This window comes from Muscardinus avellanarius (genome assembly GCF_963383645.1).
Source record: "Muscardinus avellanarius genome assembly, chromosome: 1".
Classification (NCBI taxonomy): Eukaryota; Metazoa; Chordata; class Mammalia; order Rodentia; family Gliridae; genus Muscardinus; species Muscardinus avellanarius.
In genome coordinates, this window is record NC_137786.1 from 40,841,740 (window position 1) to 40,855,984 (window position 14,245).

The 14,245-nt window shown below is 40.1% G+C and overlaps 1 protein-coding gene across 4 annotated transcripts in view; it reads left to right on the plus strand.

Annotated features, from left to right (window-relative positions):
- Nucleotides 1-14,245, plus strand: part of PARP8 (poly(ADP-ribose) polymerase family member 8) — a gene marked incomplete at both ends in the record, with an annotated part of 200,498 nt that overhangs the window by 99,730 nt on the left and 86,523 nt on the right. For all 4 annotated transcript variants that reach the window (XM_080700491.1, XM_080700492.1, XM_080700489.1 and 1 more), the window contains one exon: nt 13,754-13,791. In XM_080700491.1, the coding sequence (XP_080556617.1) occupies nt 13,754-13,791 (38 nt within the window). The remainder of the gene's footprint in view (nt 1-13,753; nt 13,792-14,245) is intronic.

Below are 14,245 nucleotides of genomic sequence, written 5' to 3' on the forward strand. Positions count from 1 at the left end.
CCACCACACCCAGCTCTCCATCCCTTTTTATTTTGAGACAGTCTTGTTAAGCTGTCCAGGCTGGCCCCCAACTTGTGATCCTCATGCTTCAGTCTCCTGAATAGCTTGTGCCACCATATCCAGCTCTAAAAACATTAAATCATGAAGAAAATGACCTTATCCTTGACCAAAATAATAGAAATTGAGCACTTACATTTTTCTCCTTATTTAACCTATACACTTCCATTTTACCTTTAAAAGGTTTTTTAGGTTACTGAGTGTGATAACGACCTAAGGATCATAGGACTGAGTTAAGCTTCAACTAAAGCTTCCAGCAACTTAGTGAAACCTGTTTAAAAATAAACAATAAAAGTCGGGCATGATTGTGCAGTACTTGGAAGGATGAGACAGGAGGATTGCAGGTTTGCGACCAGCCTCAAAAAATCAGTGACTCTGTTTAAAAAAATAAAAATAAATAAGCTGGGTGTGGGGCTGCACACTTATAATCCCAGTACTTGAGAGGCTGAAATAGGAGGACCTCAGGTTCACAGCCAGCCTAGCTACTTAAGTAGTGAGGGCCTCTGTAAGTTAGTGAAGCCCTGTTTTTTGGTTTTTTTTTTTTTTTTTTGTGGTACTGGGGATAAAATCAGGGGCTTTCTACCTCTGAGCTATATTCCCAGGCCTATCTTATATTTTATTTGGAAACAGGATTTCACTAAATTGCTGAGAACCTCACTAAGTAGCTGAGGCTGCCTTCGAGCCTGCACAATCCTCCCACCTCAGCCTTGCAAGTACTGGGATTACAAGCTTGCGCTACCATACCTGGCTCATAAACCTTTTTTCTAAATAAATATTTAAAAAAATAGGGGTGTGACTGTAGCTCGGAGGTAGAATGCCCCCGATATCACCCTCAGTGCCACAAACAAACATACAAATTAATTAATTAAATTAATTAAGTACAAATAGGACTGGAGTTGTAGCTAAGAGGAAAAACACCCCTAGGTTCAGTCTCCAGTACATAATAAAACAAAATAAAATAAAAAAGGGTTAGGGGTTTTGCTCAGAGGTTGACTAGCCCCTGTGTTTAATCACCAGTACCACCACAAAAAAAAAATTTTTTAGGCTATAAATTCTATTAAAATTTTGAATATTACTTAAAACCATTAATATATCACAAGTATATTTTCTACATTAAGTTAATTAGGCAAGAATTATAAAATTAAAGCTATGTGTTTAAACCTCATTTATAAATTAGCACTTAGATGTTTAATACATTGTCATAAATTTAGGGTGCTTAGATATGAAGCAAGGATATTTCATGCTGTCTTAAGCAGTAAAAGGAGAGTTCTTCGCTCATGGAATAAATGTATAATGAGGTTTAGATACAGTTTGCTAGAGACCCTGTCTGTGTCTCAGATTTTCTGGACGCTTTTGGCACATCCTTCGGCCAGCTTCCTCATAGGCGCTGGAAGGCCATTAGAAGGAACTGGACCGTCTGTTTCCTCTTTCACATGAGGAAGAGCCAGGGACTCTTTCCACAGTTATCAGATGAAAGTCACAGCCTCTGAACAGAGGTCCTGAACGCACCCCCGAGGCCACAGTGTGGGAGGCTTAGGCTAGGTCACTTCTCCCATCGCTCCAGGATCTATTGGGACTGGCTGATCCAGTCTGCTCTCAGGTCCCAACTGGGAGAGGGTGTTCTCCATCAAACCCAAAAGCTTCCATGTGAAGAAGGCAGGGAGGGTGGGCCTCCTGGGGATATCTCCTGGAAAGGCAGTACCGATTTATTTTGTTTCTGCTCGTTCTTTAATTTTGGGTGGGGAGGGGGCTGCAAACTCATTTTCATTGATCATCTCCTCGCACTCCACGAGCTGCCTTCTTCCCCGTAACATCTTCCTTGTAATCCTCTCAGCATACCAGCAAGTAGATGTTATCTCACTTACCACATAAGCAGCAGGGGCTTAGCCAATTTAGTTTTCTCAGGTTCGCTCAGCTTGCAGAAGTGCAGAACGCAGTTCAGGCTTGTCACGCTTCAAGTCCTTGCTTTTTCTTCTGGGCTCCTGAGCTTGTGAACTAGTTCACATTTGTTAAGTAATTTTGGGAGGAAGCTTACTAAGAGTCGGAATATCAAAGGTTTTGTACATTTTTTAATATTCACCCAGGCATGTGGTGCATGCCTGTAATCCCAGTACATGGGAGGCTGAGACATGAGGATTTCAGGTTTAAGACTGACCTCAGCAACACAGGGAGACCCTCATCAACCTAGTGAGACCCTATTTCTTAACAAAAATGAAAAAGGTTGAGATATAACTCAGAGCTAGAATGCCCGTGGATTCGATCCCAGTATTGAAAAAAAAAAAAAATGCTATGGCCGGGCGTGCTGGCGCACGCTTGTAATCCCAGCAATTGGGAGGCTGAGACAGGAGGATCGCACAGGTTCGAAGCCAGCCTCAGCTATTGAGGTTCTCAACTTAGTGACACCCTGTTTCCAAATAGAGTATAAAATAGGTCTGGGAGTATAGCCCGGAGGTAGAAAAGCCCCTGGGTTCCACTCCCAGTACCACACACACACAAACACACACACACACACACACACACACACACACACACACACACCACTGTTATAAATATTCTGCTCCCAGATATTTATAATGTTGCTCGTGTGCACTGTGGTAGTTGCTTGAGACACCGTGGAAAGGAAACTGGTGCTTTGTGCTGTCGTGAATTAATTGAGGGAAGCAAATATGAAGAGGTGGTACAGGTGGGTGTATGATTATCAACCACATAACTGTTTTGTATTAAGATCTGATCTGGGAACAGTCATCAGAAAACCTTTTCCATGGAGGTGACACTCGAGTCGGGATCTGAAGGGTAAAAGAAGTTAGCCAGGCAAAGCAGAATTCCAGGCAGAGGGAGAGGAAGCCTGGCAGGCTCAGGACTGAACGGAGTCTTTTTGTTGTTGGCGCAAGCAGAGCATGCAGGGCAGATGTGAGGCAAAGGGACGGGCCGGAGCCTGCAGAGTCTCTAGCTGCTGTTGAGAACTGTTTCGTAGCCCACAAGAAGTTATCTTGGAAAGAACTTCTCTGTTGTTGTGCTGGGACTTGAAATCGGGGGATCTACCTCCGAGCTATCTCCGAATCTTTTTAGGTTTTATTTTTGAAACAGAGTCTTGCTATGATCGTCTTGATTCAGCCTCTCAAGTACTGGGGTTATAGGTGTGTGCCACTGTGTCCAGCTGGAAAGAACTTTAACTGCTTGAGCAGGTACCATACTATCCACTGTCGTATGTCTCATCACTTGCGGTGTTTTCTTAGTACATGTCTTGTCTCAACAAAGCCTTCTGCTGTAGAATTACTCAATACTACTCAGGTTTTCAGTCTTGCTGTGTTGGATAGATTACTTGAAGGAGGCTTAAACTTTTAAAATCCACTTGTAACTTAAACTCAGCGGTATAACAAACAGTGAATATGGAGGGCTTTACATGTTAGTAAAAAATGATGCCGGGCGTGGTGGCGCACGCTTGTAATCCCCGCGCTTGGGAGGCAGAGACAGGAGGATCGTGCAGGTTCGAAGCCAGCCGCGTGGCTGGCTTAGGAGACCCTGTTTCCAAATAAAAATGTAAAATTAGGTCTGGGAGTGTAGCCCGGAGGTAGAAGGGCTTCCAGGAAGCCCAATACCACCAAAAAAAAAAAAAAAAAAAAAAAAATAGAAAGCGTATTAAGTTAGTTATTAGTTGCAGATTGCACACAAGTTCAGATACTAACCTTTTGGAAAGAGTTTTGGAAATAATGTTTGTGTAGTTTAGTGGAGGTGTCAGTGTTTGGTACATTGATTTATTTTATCAACTGTTTTAATGCAGTTCTATTTTTTCTCTTTGTTTTTCATTAAGAGTAAAGAATGAAAAAGAAGTATGATTTTACTTAAATTAACTATATTGACTCTTACATGGGACAAAGTCAGAGACAAAGAATTTTTTAAAAAATGTGGTACTAGGGATTAAACCCAGGGGTGCTATACCACTGAGCGATACTCTTTGTATTTTTCTTTTGAGACAGGGTCTTGCTAAGTTGCCCTGGCTGAACTCAAACTTTGTATCCTCCTCTCTCTGCATCCTGTGTTCTGGGGTTAAGGTGTACACCACTGCACCCAGCTTAAGAAAATACTTTTGCTCACATTTTAAACATAACATTAATAAAGCATTGCATTTGTTGTTACCAATCAAAGTCAGGTTAGGAGTCGAAGCATTTGGCCTAGGGTATAGTATTTATGCATAGTTGCTGACTTGGCCTTTTGCCTAAAAACACAAACAAGGAAAACATTACTTTTGATCATGTTAACTTCCCCTCCAGAAAGTGTAGTGACTTTAAAAATCATCAAAATAAATGCTGGAAATAGGAACACATTGAGAAATTATTTATTAGGCAAATATCTTTATTCTTATTTTTTTGTAAAGGGCAATGATTTATTTTTTTAAAAAAAATAATAATGGCTAGTGTTTTGAGCATTTAGGGGCTTGACACTCTGTTCCAACTTTGCACATTTAAAAATTTTTAAATATTCTTTTATTGGGACATTGTAGTCTCACATCTAATTTATTCTCTTGGTGAGAAGTGGGTATTTTCTGGAAGGAGAATTCAGTTTCCTTGTCTTGTGGAGTGGCTCTGAAAAAGCAGATATCTATGCACAGTTTAATTGAGGGCTTGAATTAAAGTATGCTTATTCCTTGCTTGGAATATAAGATGTTGCAACACATTCTTAAGCAGACAGTTTTTCATACCACTTCCTTCTGTTTAGGAGAACTGACATTCTTTCCCCTACATTTTTAAGACTTTGATGGGTAATGCATGTGTAACAAGTAAATTACTAGTCATGTTGAAATGTTAACATTTCTACTCTTTTGTACAGAAAACAACTGGTGTTTCCATTCTAGAGGGTACATCTCAGATTGTGTCATTGCATTTGTCTTCAAAGGATTGGGATAACAGTATTGCAGTTATCCTTATGGAGACCTGAAAATGAAAAAAATCAGAGAATACATATATCATGGGAATCCAGAAAGTTTTTTTCATGGTACTGGGGGTGGAACCCAGGGGCTTTTCTACATCTGGACTCTATTCCCAAACCTATTTTATTTGGAAACAGGGTCTCACTAAGTTGCTGAGAGCCTCACTAAGTAGCTGAGGCTGGCTTTGAACCTGTGTGCTCCTCCTATCTCAGCCTCCTAAGCGCTGAGATTCTAAGCATGCACCACCACTCCCAGCCCACTCAGATTCTGCCTGTGTCTATCAGGAAAGGCATGTGAGGAGAGACCACAGGAGGACCTGGAGGACCTTGTATGCTGGGAACATACAAGTTGTAGGACCGCCGGCATTTGCTAGCTTTTTTCACATTTTAAACACTTTCCCAAGTAGCAAGTGTCTTGTTAAGAAGTGTCCTGGTATTTATTATTCTTTTGGGAATAATAAATTTTTTTTTTTTTGGGAAAAAAGGACACGGTTTGTTCATTATTTCAGAAATTATGTTTTGAGGGATAAATTACTGTGTCTAGGACCTGGGAATTTGAGGAGGAAAATAATTGGTCTGTCCTTTGAGAGGAGAGCACAGTTATTGTGAACCTTCTTGGCTACCTTGCTCTGTGAAGTTTCAGAGGAACCTGTCTCTGAAATGGAGCTTTAAAAGAAGAGGGCTGAGCATGGTGGCGCATGCTTGTAATCCCACTAACTTGAGGTGCTGTGACGGGAGGACTTCAGGCTCCATAGCAAGACCCTGATTCAAAAGTAGAGAACAAAAAGGGTTAGGGTTGTAGCTGGTTATTACTAACTGCTTTATGTGCCTTATATTTTATGTTCCTCATGATCACCGTAAGGGACGGGAACTCCAGAAAGGAAAAGGAGGCAGAGGGTATTGAAGTGTCTGGCATGGGCAGTTTCAGAGTCTAAATTCAAGTCCAAACAGTCTGGTTTGTACCTTTTTGGTGTTCCAGGATTGATACAAGTGGAAGTGACTGAGAGGTAAATGATATGTGGGTATTTGTTGGAATTTGCGCTGGAAAGGCAGTTATGGGTCAGATCATGAAGAGCCTTAGCACGGGTGCTAAGAGTTAGAAGTTTACTCTGTACAGTTCATCTGTGTTTCTGGAAAACAACATTCAATGTCTGCCTTGGTCAGAGTCACCTGGAGTTCTCTGTGCAACACTCATTTCCCAGCCCCACATGAGACCCACTACATTAGATGTTTCTTGCTCCGGATTGTCCCTTGATAGGCAAACAAATATGGTTCCCAACAGCAGGCACTACTGCTGTCTCCATTTTTCTTTTGGTCTTTAATTTACTGAGCTAAAATTTAATGTAAAGAAGGCTATTAGTTTATTTCGTATGTTGGATGTCATTTGCTTGGGAGGTGCCCTACTGGAAATGTGTAATAAGAAGGTGCATCTTTGGATTGGAAGAACAGAATTCTTGAGTCTTCTGCCTGGCTGGCTAGGAGACACTCATGGATACTCTGCAAATTATTCACAGTGGAAAAATAGGGCAATAAGCATGGGCTGGAAAGAATTAAAATATGCAAACTAAAGATAAAAAATGAAAATATGAAAAGCCAAGGGATTAAGAAGAGAATCTTTAAACTCAAGAGTGGACCCGGAGAAAGAAGAAGGGGTTGGGTGTCAAGGACCCAAAGGTATAGAGGGTTTCCCGATGTTTTCTTGTTTATCAAATGCATAGGAGAGCTCATGTAAGAAAAAGGGTAGGAAATAGAAAAAAAGGACAGCCGTGACCCAAGGACGCAGAATTTTGGTGGAGGGAAAGGAGTAGAAGGCAGATTGTAAATGTATGTGTAAGGAAGATTTTAAAAACTTGACATTAAAATTTAAATAAAAGTAGGGCGATTATTGGAAAGTGTATAATGTCACCTGACTGCTTAAATATTACTAACATTTTTCTTATTACACAATAGAGTTGGTATAAAGTTTGAAACAGTATAAATGCAAACAAATGTTTCCTGTTATCTAGTAATAGAGAATTGTTAAAATTTCTCATCTTTCAAGTGATGTTCCTGCAGGTGTACATTTATAGTAGATACTCATTTTTAATGGAAATTTGTTTCAGCTGACCAGATTATTGTATTTTAGCTTAGTGTATCAGAAACATTTGTCTTTTAAAAAATTCTTTCATCCAGTTACTTTTTCTCAGTGCTTAGTATTATAATATACCATAGTTCATATACTCTTATTTTTTATTTAAAACTAACTTACATAATTATTTTTGTGCTACTGAGTATTGAACCAAGTGGTATTCTCTCACTGAGCACACCTTCAGTTCTTATTTATTTTTTATTTTAAGACCTGGTCTTGCTACGTTTTCCAGGCTGGCCTTAAACTCATGAACTATCTGCCTCCTGGTTGTGTACTGGGATTACAGGTGTATGCCACTGCACCTAGCTCAATTTGTTTGTATTAAATAGTGGTATCATTAATATCTTTGTGGTATTTCAATATGTGGAATTATTAGATTAACTTTATAGGACAAGATTGATAGGATTAAATTTAGAGCCCAAGTGGACTATGTTTCATGGGGATCTTTACAGCAAATAGGTGGGTTGGCCTTATAGACTTTTCCTTCTTTCTGGGTATAGAAATACTCTTGAGTTTGTTGTATGTGGTCATTGGTGGGAGGACAAATGGAAAGCATCAAACCCTGAGGGAGTAAACGATGTGGTCATTTCTTTTAATGTGGAAATAAAACGATGATAGTGAAAGGGCAGGTTGTTAAGTTTAGAAATATTGTGAAGAGTTGAAAAAAATAGCTGTGAAAGAAGGAGCGAAAGGAGTCTATGAGGGACAGTCCTCGGTTGCTGGACAATCGCCAACAGCTGGTGTGGAGCAAGCACCATGTATTCAGATGGCACAAGGCCCCTTCGTGCCATTGTTCTTTCTAGCAGCGATCAGAGCCCAGGCCTAGGTGTTGAAAATGCCAAACGAGACTTTGTCCACCATTTGGAGGCGGTTGGATTGTCTGTGAGGGCACCAGGGGCCTCACCGTGAAGGAGTTGAAGATGCTGTGGAAAGAAAAGTTACACGTGTTTGTAGCCACATCAGAAAGGCACCTAAGCATGGTTTGAGGATGTCAGACAGGAGGGGTGGGAGTGAGAGCTGGAGCGCGATTAAACATTATGGATAGAAATGAGACATCGAGGCTTGAGCTTTAGAAAGGAAGCAGTCTGACCCTAATTCAAGGTCCGAGGTCGGGCCATGAATTTGATAAGAAAAGGTAAGTGTTGAAAGGGGCCATGCTACTGTGTGTGCATTAACTGTGCTCATCCATTTGGATGTGAGGATTTCTAGTAAAGAAGAAAAGCACCTAGACATCAGTAATCCTGGTTAATAGTGATGAAGAATGAGCGTACTATAGCTGGTTGATCTGGATAATTAGAAAATGGTTTTGGAAAATGAACACGATCACGAACATGAAGGTGGATGTTTTGGGCATTGAACAGCATCACACTAGTAAATGGAGTGCCTGACATTCCCCAGATCACCTTATAGCTTGAGATACTTTCACCCTGCAGCGCTGAAGAGCAGGGAGGACAGGCGCCTGAGCGCTGGCATGAACTCTCTCTGGTGAGCACCAGAGTGTGTTTCTGGGCTGAGGTGTGTGGAGTGTCTAATCCCAGGTTTCAGCTGCTGACCTGTGATGAACAAAGGGCACACAGATCAGTGCTCCTGAGCCCCTCAGCTAGGGTGGAGGATTGCTCCTCAGTAGCTGTGCTTTTTATTAGTTTTGTTATTATTAGTTATTATTAGTTTTATTATTTTGCTTTTTCTCCTGTAAGTTCTAAAAATCTTGCCTAGCTGGGCGTGGTGGCGCACGCTTGTAATCCCCACGCGCTCTAGGGAGGCTGAGACAGGAGGATTGCGCTGGTTTGGAGCCAGCCTCACTGGCTTAAGAGACCCTGTTTTCAAAAAAAAAAAAAAAAAAATAGATCTGGGAGTATAGCCCGGAGGCAGAAGGGCTTCCAGGAACCACAGTACCACCAGAAAAAAAAAAAAAAAAAGAATAAAATCTTGCCTAACTTGGAAAATGATGTGAGGATGTTGTGTATTAGAAAATTGCTTTAGATTTTAGAGGGTGAGTTAAAAGGTATCTCACAACAGAATATTGCTGCTTGCTTGCTCTGTCAAAAACCTGTAGATGTAATTGGAAAAAGTGTGCGCTCAAGAGGCAGGAGCTCTGTGTTACAGATGGCAGAAAGTCGCAGCCTTTTGGTCACACTAGTAAAACACAGAATGCAGCATCCCTGAAAGGTCTTCGAGTCTATTACTCCTTCATCTTCAAATCTAAGTTCTCGTCTTTCTTAGGTTAAAGCCACCGTCTTCCATTCACTGCCTCCTGTTCCTAAGGAATTTTCTTAGATCTGGGTACTTGGGAGGCAGGACAAAACTATTCTTAGCCCTTGGTAGACATTCCAGAAGGGAAGGACAGTAATGGAATGAGTGGTGAGTTTAAATACAGCGATGACCTTATGAAGGAATTCAATTACGGGAGCAAACAAATACACTGTTTAAACAAAATCTAAGGTTACGCAAATATTGGGCACCTGAGGATTCCTTCTGGGTCTGCCAGGCATCTCCATGTGTCAGATGCTTTCAGGGGAACAAGAGGTGAAACTAACCATTTTGTTCAGACATTACTTAGATAAGAGAAATAATCCATAGCTTTAAATTTGCGATTTTAAGAACCTCACACTGTCCTGTGCAAATAAGTACATATGAAACACTTATTGACTGATGTGCGTTTCTGTGACAGAGCATCTTAATGTAAGCGGAATAAAGAGCGTCCCAGAATTCTGAAGGTGCCTCCCCCACAGGAACTCAGAGCTGCATCTCTGTTCTGGTTCATCTTTTTTCCCTTTCACTTCTCCACAGCCTTTTTTTGCCTGATTTATAGTACATGGTATGTACAGAACATACTAACTTTACTCTGGAAACTATCGTTTTCTCTGCGCACTTTTTTTTTGGTCCCTGCTTATGAGCTCCTCCGGCTTAATCGTCCATGTCTGCTTGTGCTTGATGGCTTCCCTTAGAACTCTGTAAGCTGCAGAGTGCAACTGATTAGATTTTACAGTTCTGGTAATTTTCCTTCTGGTATTCGATCCACAAGAAGACATAGAAGGAGGAGCTGATGAATCATTTTGCAGGTTTTTGTTTCCTTTTTTTTTTTTTGCATTTGAAAAATTAGGTGTGGTCACGAACATGGAAAGTCTCCTCCTACCATGCGTACAATATACACGTCAACCAAAACCATTGGTGTTGCCTTTGGTCTCTGATAAATGTAATATATTGTAATCTTTAGCAAACCCAACATCCCAGGCATTGATTCATTTAAACTTTCACTTCTGTACATTTTAATTGCTTGTACTGGGGCTGACTAAGGTGACCAAACACCCGCTGCATTGCGTCTGGCATTGTGCTGGGGGCCAGCCACCTGGGAAACCCATAACTCCTCACCACAGACTCACAAGGCACACGAGGATGCTGACTCTCCCATTTCACTGAAAAGAGACTGAGAGTTCAGTGTGTTTAGGTAACTTCTGTGCTCCTCAGCTAGTGAGCCTCAAAGTTAGAATCCAATTGCTGTTTGAGACTATTGACTTGGAGGTAGACGAAGGGATGAATGACGACTTTGCTTTAGATTTAGACATTGGTTTGCACGAAAAATGAAGCCTGTCGTTGTTGGTTGAGATGCTTGGCTGCTGCCTGAAATTAATTCAGGTTAGTACTGAGTATAATCTCTGGCAGAGTCTTGGGTTTCTATTACATAGCACCGACAGATCAGAAGCCTTCCCTGATCATCAGTAATTTCATTGCTACATATAGTCCCACACTATAAATGAGTGAATTGTGGGAAAATAAATTTATGTGGGGATCATAGTATAGTCTGCTTCCCCTGGCGTATCTGAAGCACCACTGGCATGGGTATGTTATCTCCTTATCTTGGCATTTGATGAAGGACCTTGATTTCTGAAGCTGGTGTCCTGGAGAGAGCTTATCAATTGGCTACGTGTTCTCATCTTTCTATCCCTATAACAGGCTTTCTCACTGATATGCTTATACTTTAGGCTATTATGATAGCTTCTTAATCTGATCTCTCCTCTCCCTAGCCTAAATATTGTCTACTAGAGTCATTTTTCAAAATACCAGTTCTGCCTTAAAATGCTATGGTGTTTCATACTCTGGTTTCATTATATAACATTCTTGAGAGGACACAATTATAGAGATAGAAAACTGATTAGTGGCTGCCTGGGGTTAGGGATGTTGGGATAGCATGAGGAAAATCTTTGAAGAGCTCTCTATTCATGGTGGTAACACACACACACACACACACACACACACACACACACAACCTTGAAAAAAATTAGTCTTTTGTGTTTTTAATTTTTGGAGTTCATTATTTCTTTTGACTATTTAATTTTCAGTTTGATATTAGTGAGAGGGGAGAACTTAAGATATGACAGTTAAGCTGTGGACAGATTTTCACTTTTTTTTTTTTTTTTTTTTGGTGGTACTGGGGGTGGAACCCAGAGGCTTTCTACCTCTGGGCTATACTCCCAGACCTTTTTTATATTTTATTTGGAAACAGGGTCTCACTAAGTTGCTGGAAGCCTCACTAAGTAGCTGAGGCTGGCTTCGAACCTGTGCGATCCTCCTGTCTCAGCCTCCCAAGCGCAGGGATTACAAGCGTGCGCCACCACGCCCGGCAGATTTTCACAATTTTATCTGAGCTTTTATTTTGCATTCATTTTTGATGGATATATGGGCTGGGTATAGAAATGTAGGTTGACAGTTGATTGTCCTTCCTCAAAGTCAACATTGGTCATCATTACTCCCTTGTATGTAATGTGTCATTTCTTTTGACTTCGGTTAAATTTTTTCTTCTATTTAATTTTCAGCAATTAGACTATGTGTACTTGGATGTGACTTCATTACCCTTATCCTGTTAGGGGTTTTCTGGCTTCTTCAATCTGTACATTTATGAGACTTTGACTCGAATTGTAGTTTCCCACTCATTTTCTTGATTCTTTTCTGAATTATTCTTTTTCTAGCTCTCCCTTTGGCCTTCTAAAACTAATTATATAAATTCTGGTTCTTTTGCTAGTGACCTACAACCTTGATAAGATCTGTTTTTGTTTTTATCTTTATCTTCATATCAGAGTTTCATTTATTTACATCTTTAAGCTTGCCTGTTTTAACTTTACTGTGGGCTATAGATTATATTTTCCTATTTGGGCATACATGAAGTGATTTTAAACTGTATTGGATCTACTTTTAAATGATACTGTGCATAAATTCTGTAGTCCATGTTCCTTCATTGAGTTTTTTGTCATAACAGGCAAATAATTTTGCTAAATTCAAACTGCATTTTGACTTTTCTGTGGCTTGTGGTTTTTCCATTGATCCATTCAAATATCTACTGTTGAATGAGTGTTGTGTTTCATGCACAGAAATAGGTGACTGTGTTACAAATATAAATAGACAGGTTTTTTCCTTAGTAGACATAGAAAAGTGAACAAATAAGTCGGTTAAATTCTCATATGCCATATGAGGTAGGTGTATAAAGGCAGTGGAGTTACAGAGGAGAGAGTTGTGAAATTGCTAAAATGAAATTTGAAAAATATTTTGAAAGATGGGTCTGGTTGTACTTGCATATAATTTCAGTACTTGGGAGGCTGAGAAAGAAAGATGACAGGTTTGAGACCAGCCTCAGCAATTTAGCAAGACCCTGTTTAAGCTGGTTATGGTGGCACATGCTTATAATTCCAGTACTTAAGAGCCTGAGACACAAAGATTGCAGGTTCGCAGCCAGCCCCAGCTACTTAGTGAGGTTCTGAGCAACTTAGTGAGAACTTGTTTCAAAATAAAGAATAAAAAACTCAGAGGTAAAATGTCCCAGGTTTCAATCCCCAGTAACACACACACACACACACACACACACACACACACACACACACACAACGGGGGCGGGGGACTCTAGGGTATACTTTGGAGGCAGAATGCCTCTGAGTTCAGCACCACAAAAGAAATAAAAAATTAAAAAAGGAAACAACTAAGATATCTATGAGTTGTACTTTCATCATATTTTGTTAATTCTTTTTAAAAAGGACATTTTACAAAAGCACACTATAATGTGAGGAAGGAACATTAAAACATGAATGTTTCAGTTTCCCTCCCTTCCCACACTGGGGAATGAACCCAGCGGCGCTTGACCTCCAGGTATATGCCCAGCCCCTTTTATTTTTGTTTTGAGACATGGCCTTGCTAAATTGCCTAAACTGTCCTTGAACTTGTGATCCTTCTACCTTGGCTTCTCTAATTGCTGTGAGTGTAGGCATGAGCCACCTTGCCTGGTGGAGGAACACATTTTAAATGAAAAGAGTATTTGAGAAAATCTGTTTGGAACATACAAAACAAATGATCACAAATGATATTTTAGACATTACCAAAATCAAAAGTTCTACTTATACTAGAAAAAGTATTATTTGAGAAAGATATTTACAAGTGTTTTTTAGAAAAACCCACTTGGATGTATTGAAAATGAATATAAAAAAAATCATGTTTCTTTTGTCAGATTAAAAAGAAGTTTTCTAATCCAGTTTGCACCTTACCTGTTAAATACTTAGATCTGTATAATTGAGGATGAGGGCTGTTTTTTTCTTTTTGTAACAGCATGTCTATCTTCTTAGTAACTTGAACTTTTTTTCTTTTTTCTTATTTTAACAGTGTATCCTACTCAGTTCATGTATCTGAAGATTACCCAGGTATGTTTTTCTTTTTTTGTTGTTGTTACAAAAATTCATGTTACAACTCTTTGAGTAGTTTTTGTAGATGTACTGTTGATTGCTTGTGAGGTACATTTGTTAATATGAGACATAGCCCAGCATAAAAATAATTTCCCAGTAAAGTTGCTCATATGAGCTCATAAGGTAGTTTGGACCTGTATCTTTGCATCATTATAATTTTTTTTTGTGTGTGGTACTGGGGTTCCTGGAAGCCCTTCCTATCTCCGGGCTACACTCCCAGACCTATTTTATATTTTTATTTGGAAACAGGGTCTCTTAAGCCAGCACGGCTGGCTTTGAACCTGCAAGACCCTCCTGTCTCCGTCTCCCAAGCGCGGGGTGCGCCACCAGGCCCGACTGCATCATTATAATTTAATAAAGAGTCTTTGAACTGGTCCACTTGTCACTTTTGGAGTGCTGTTTGGATTTTCAT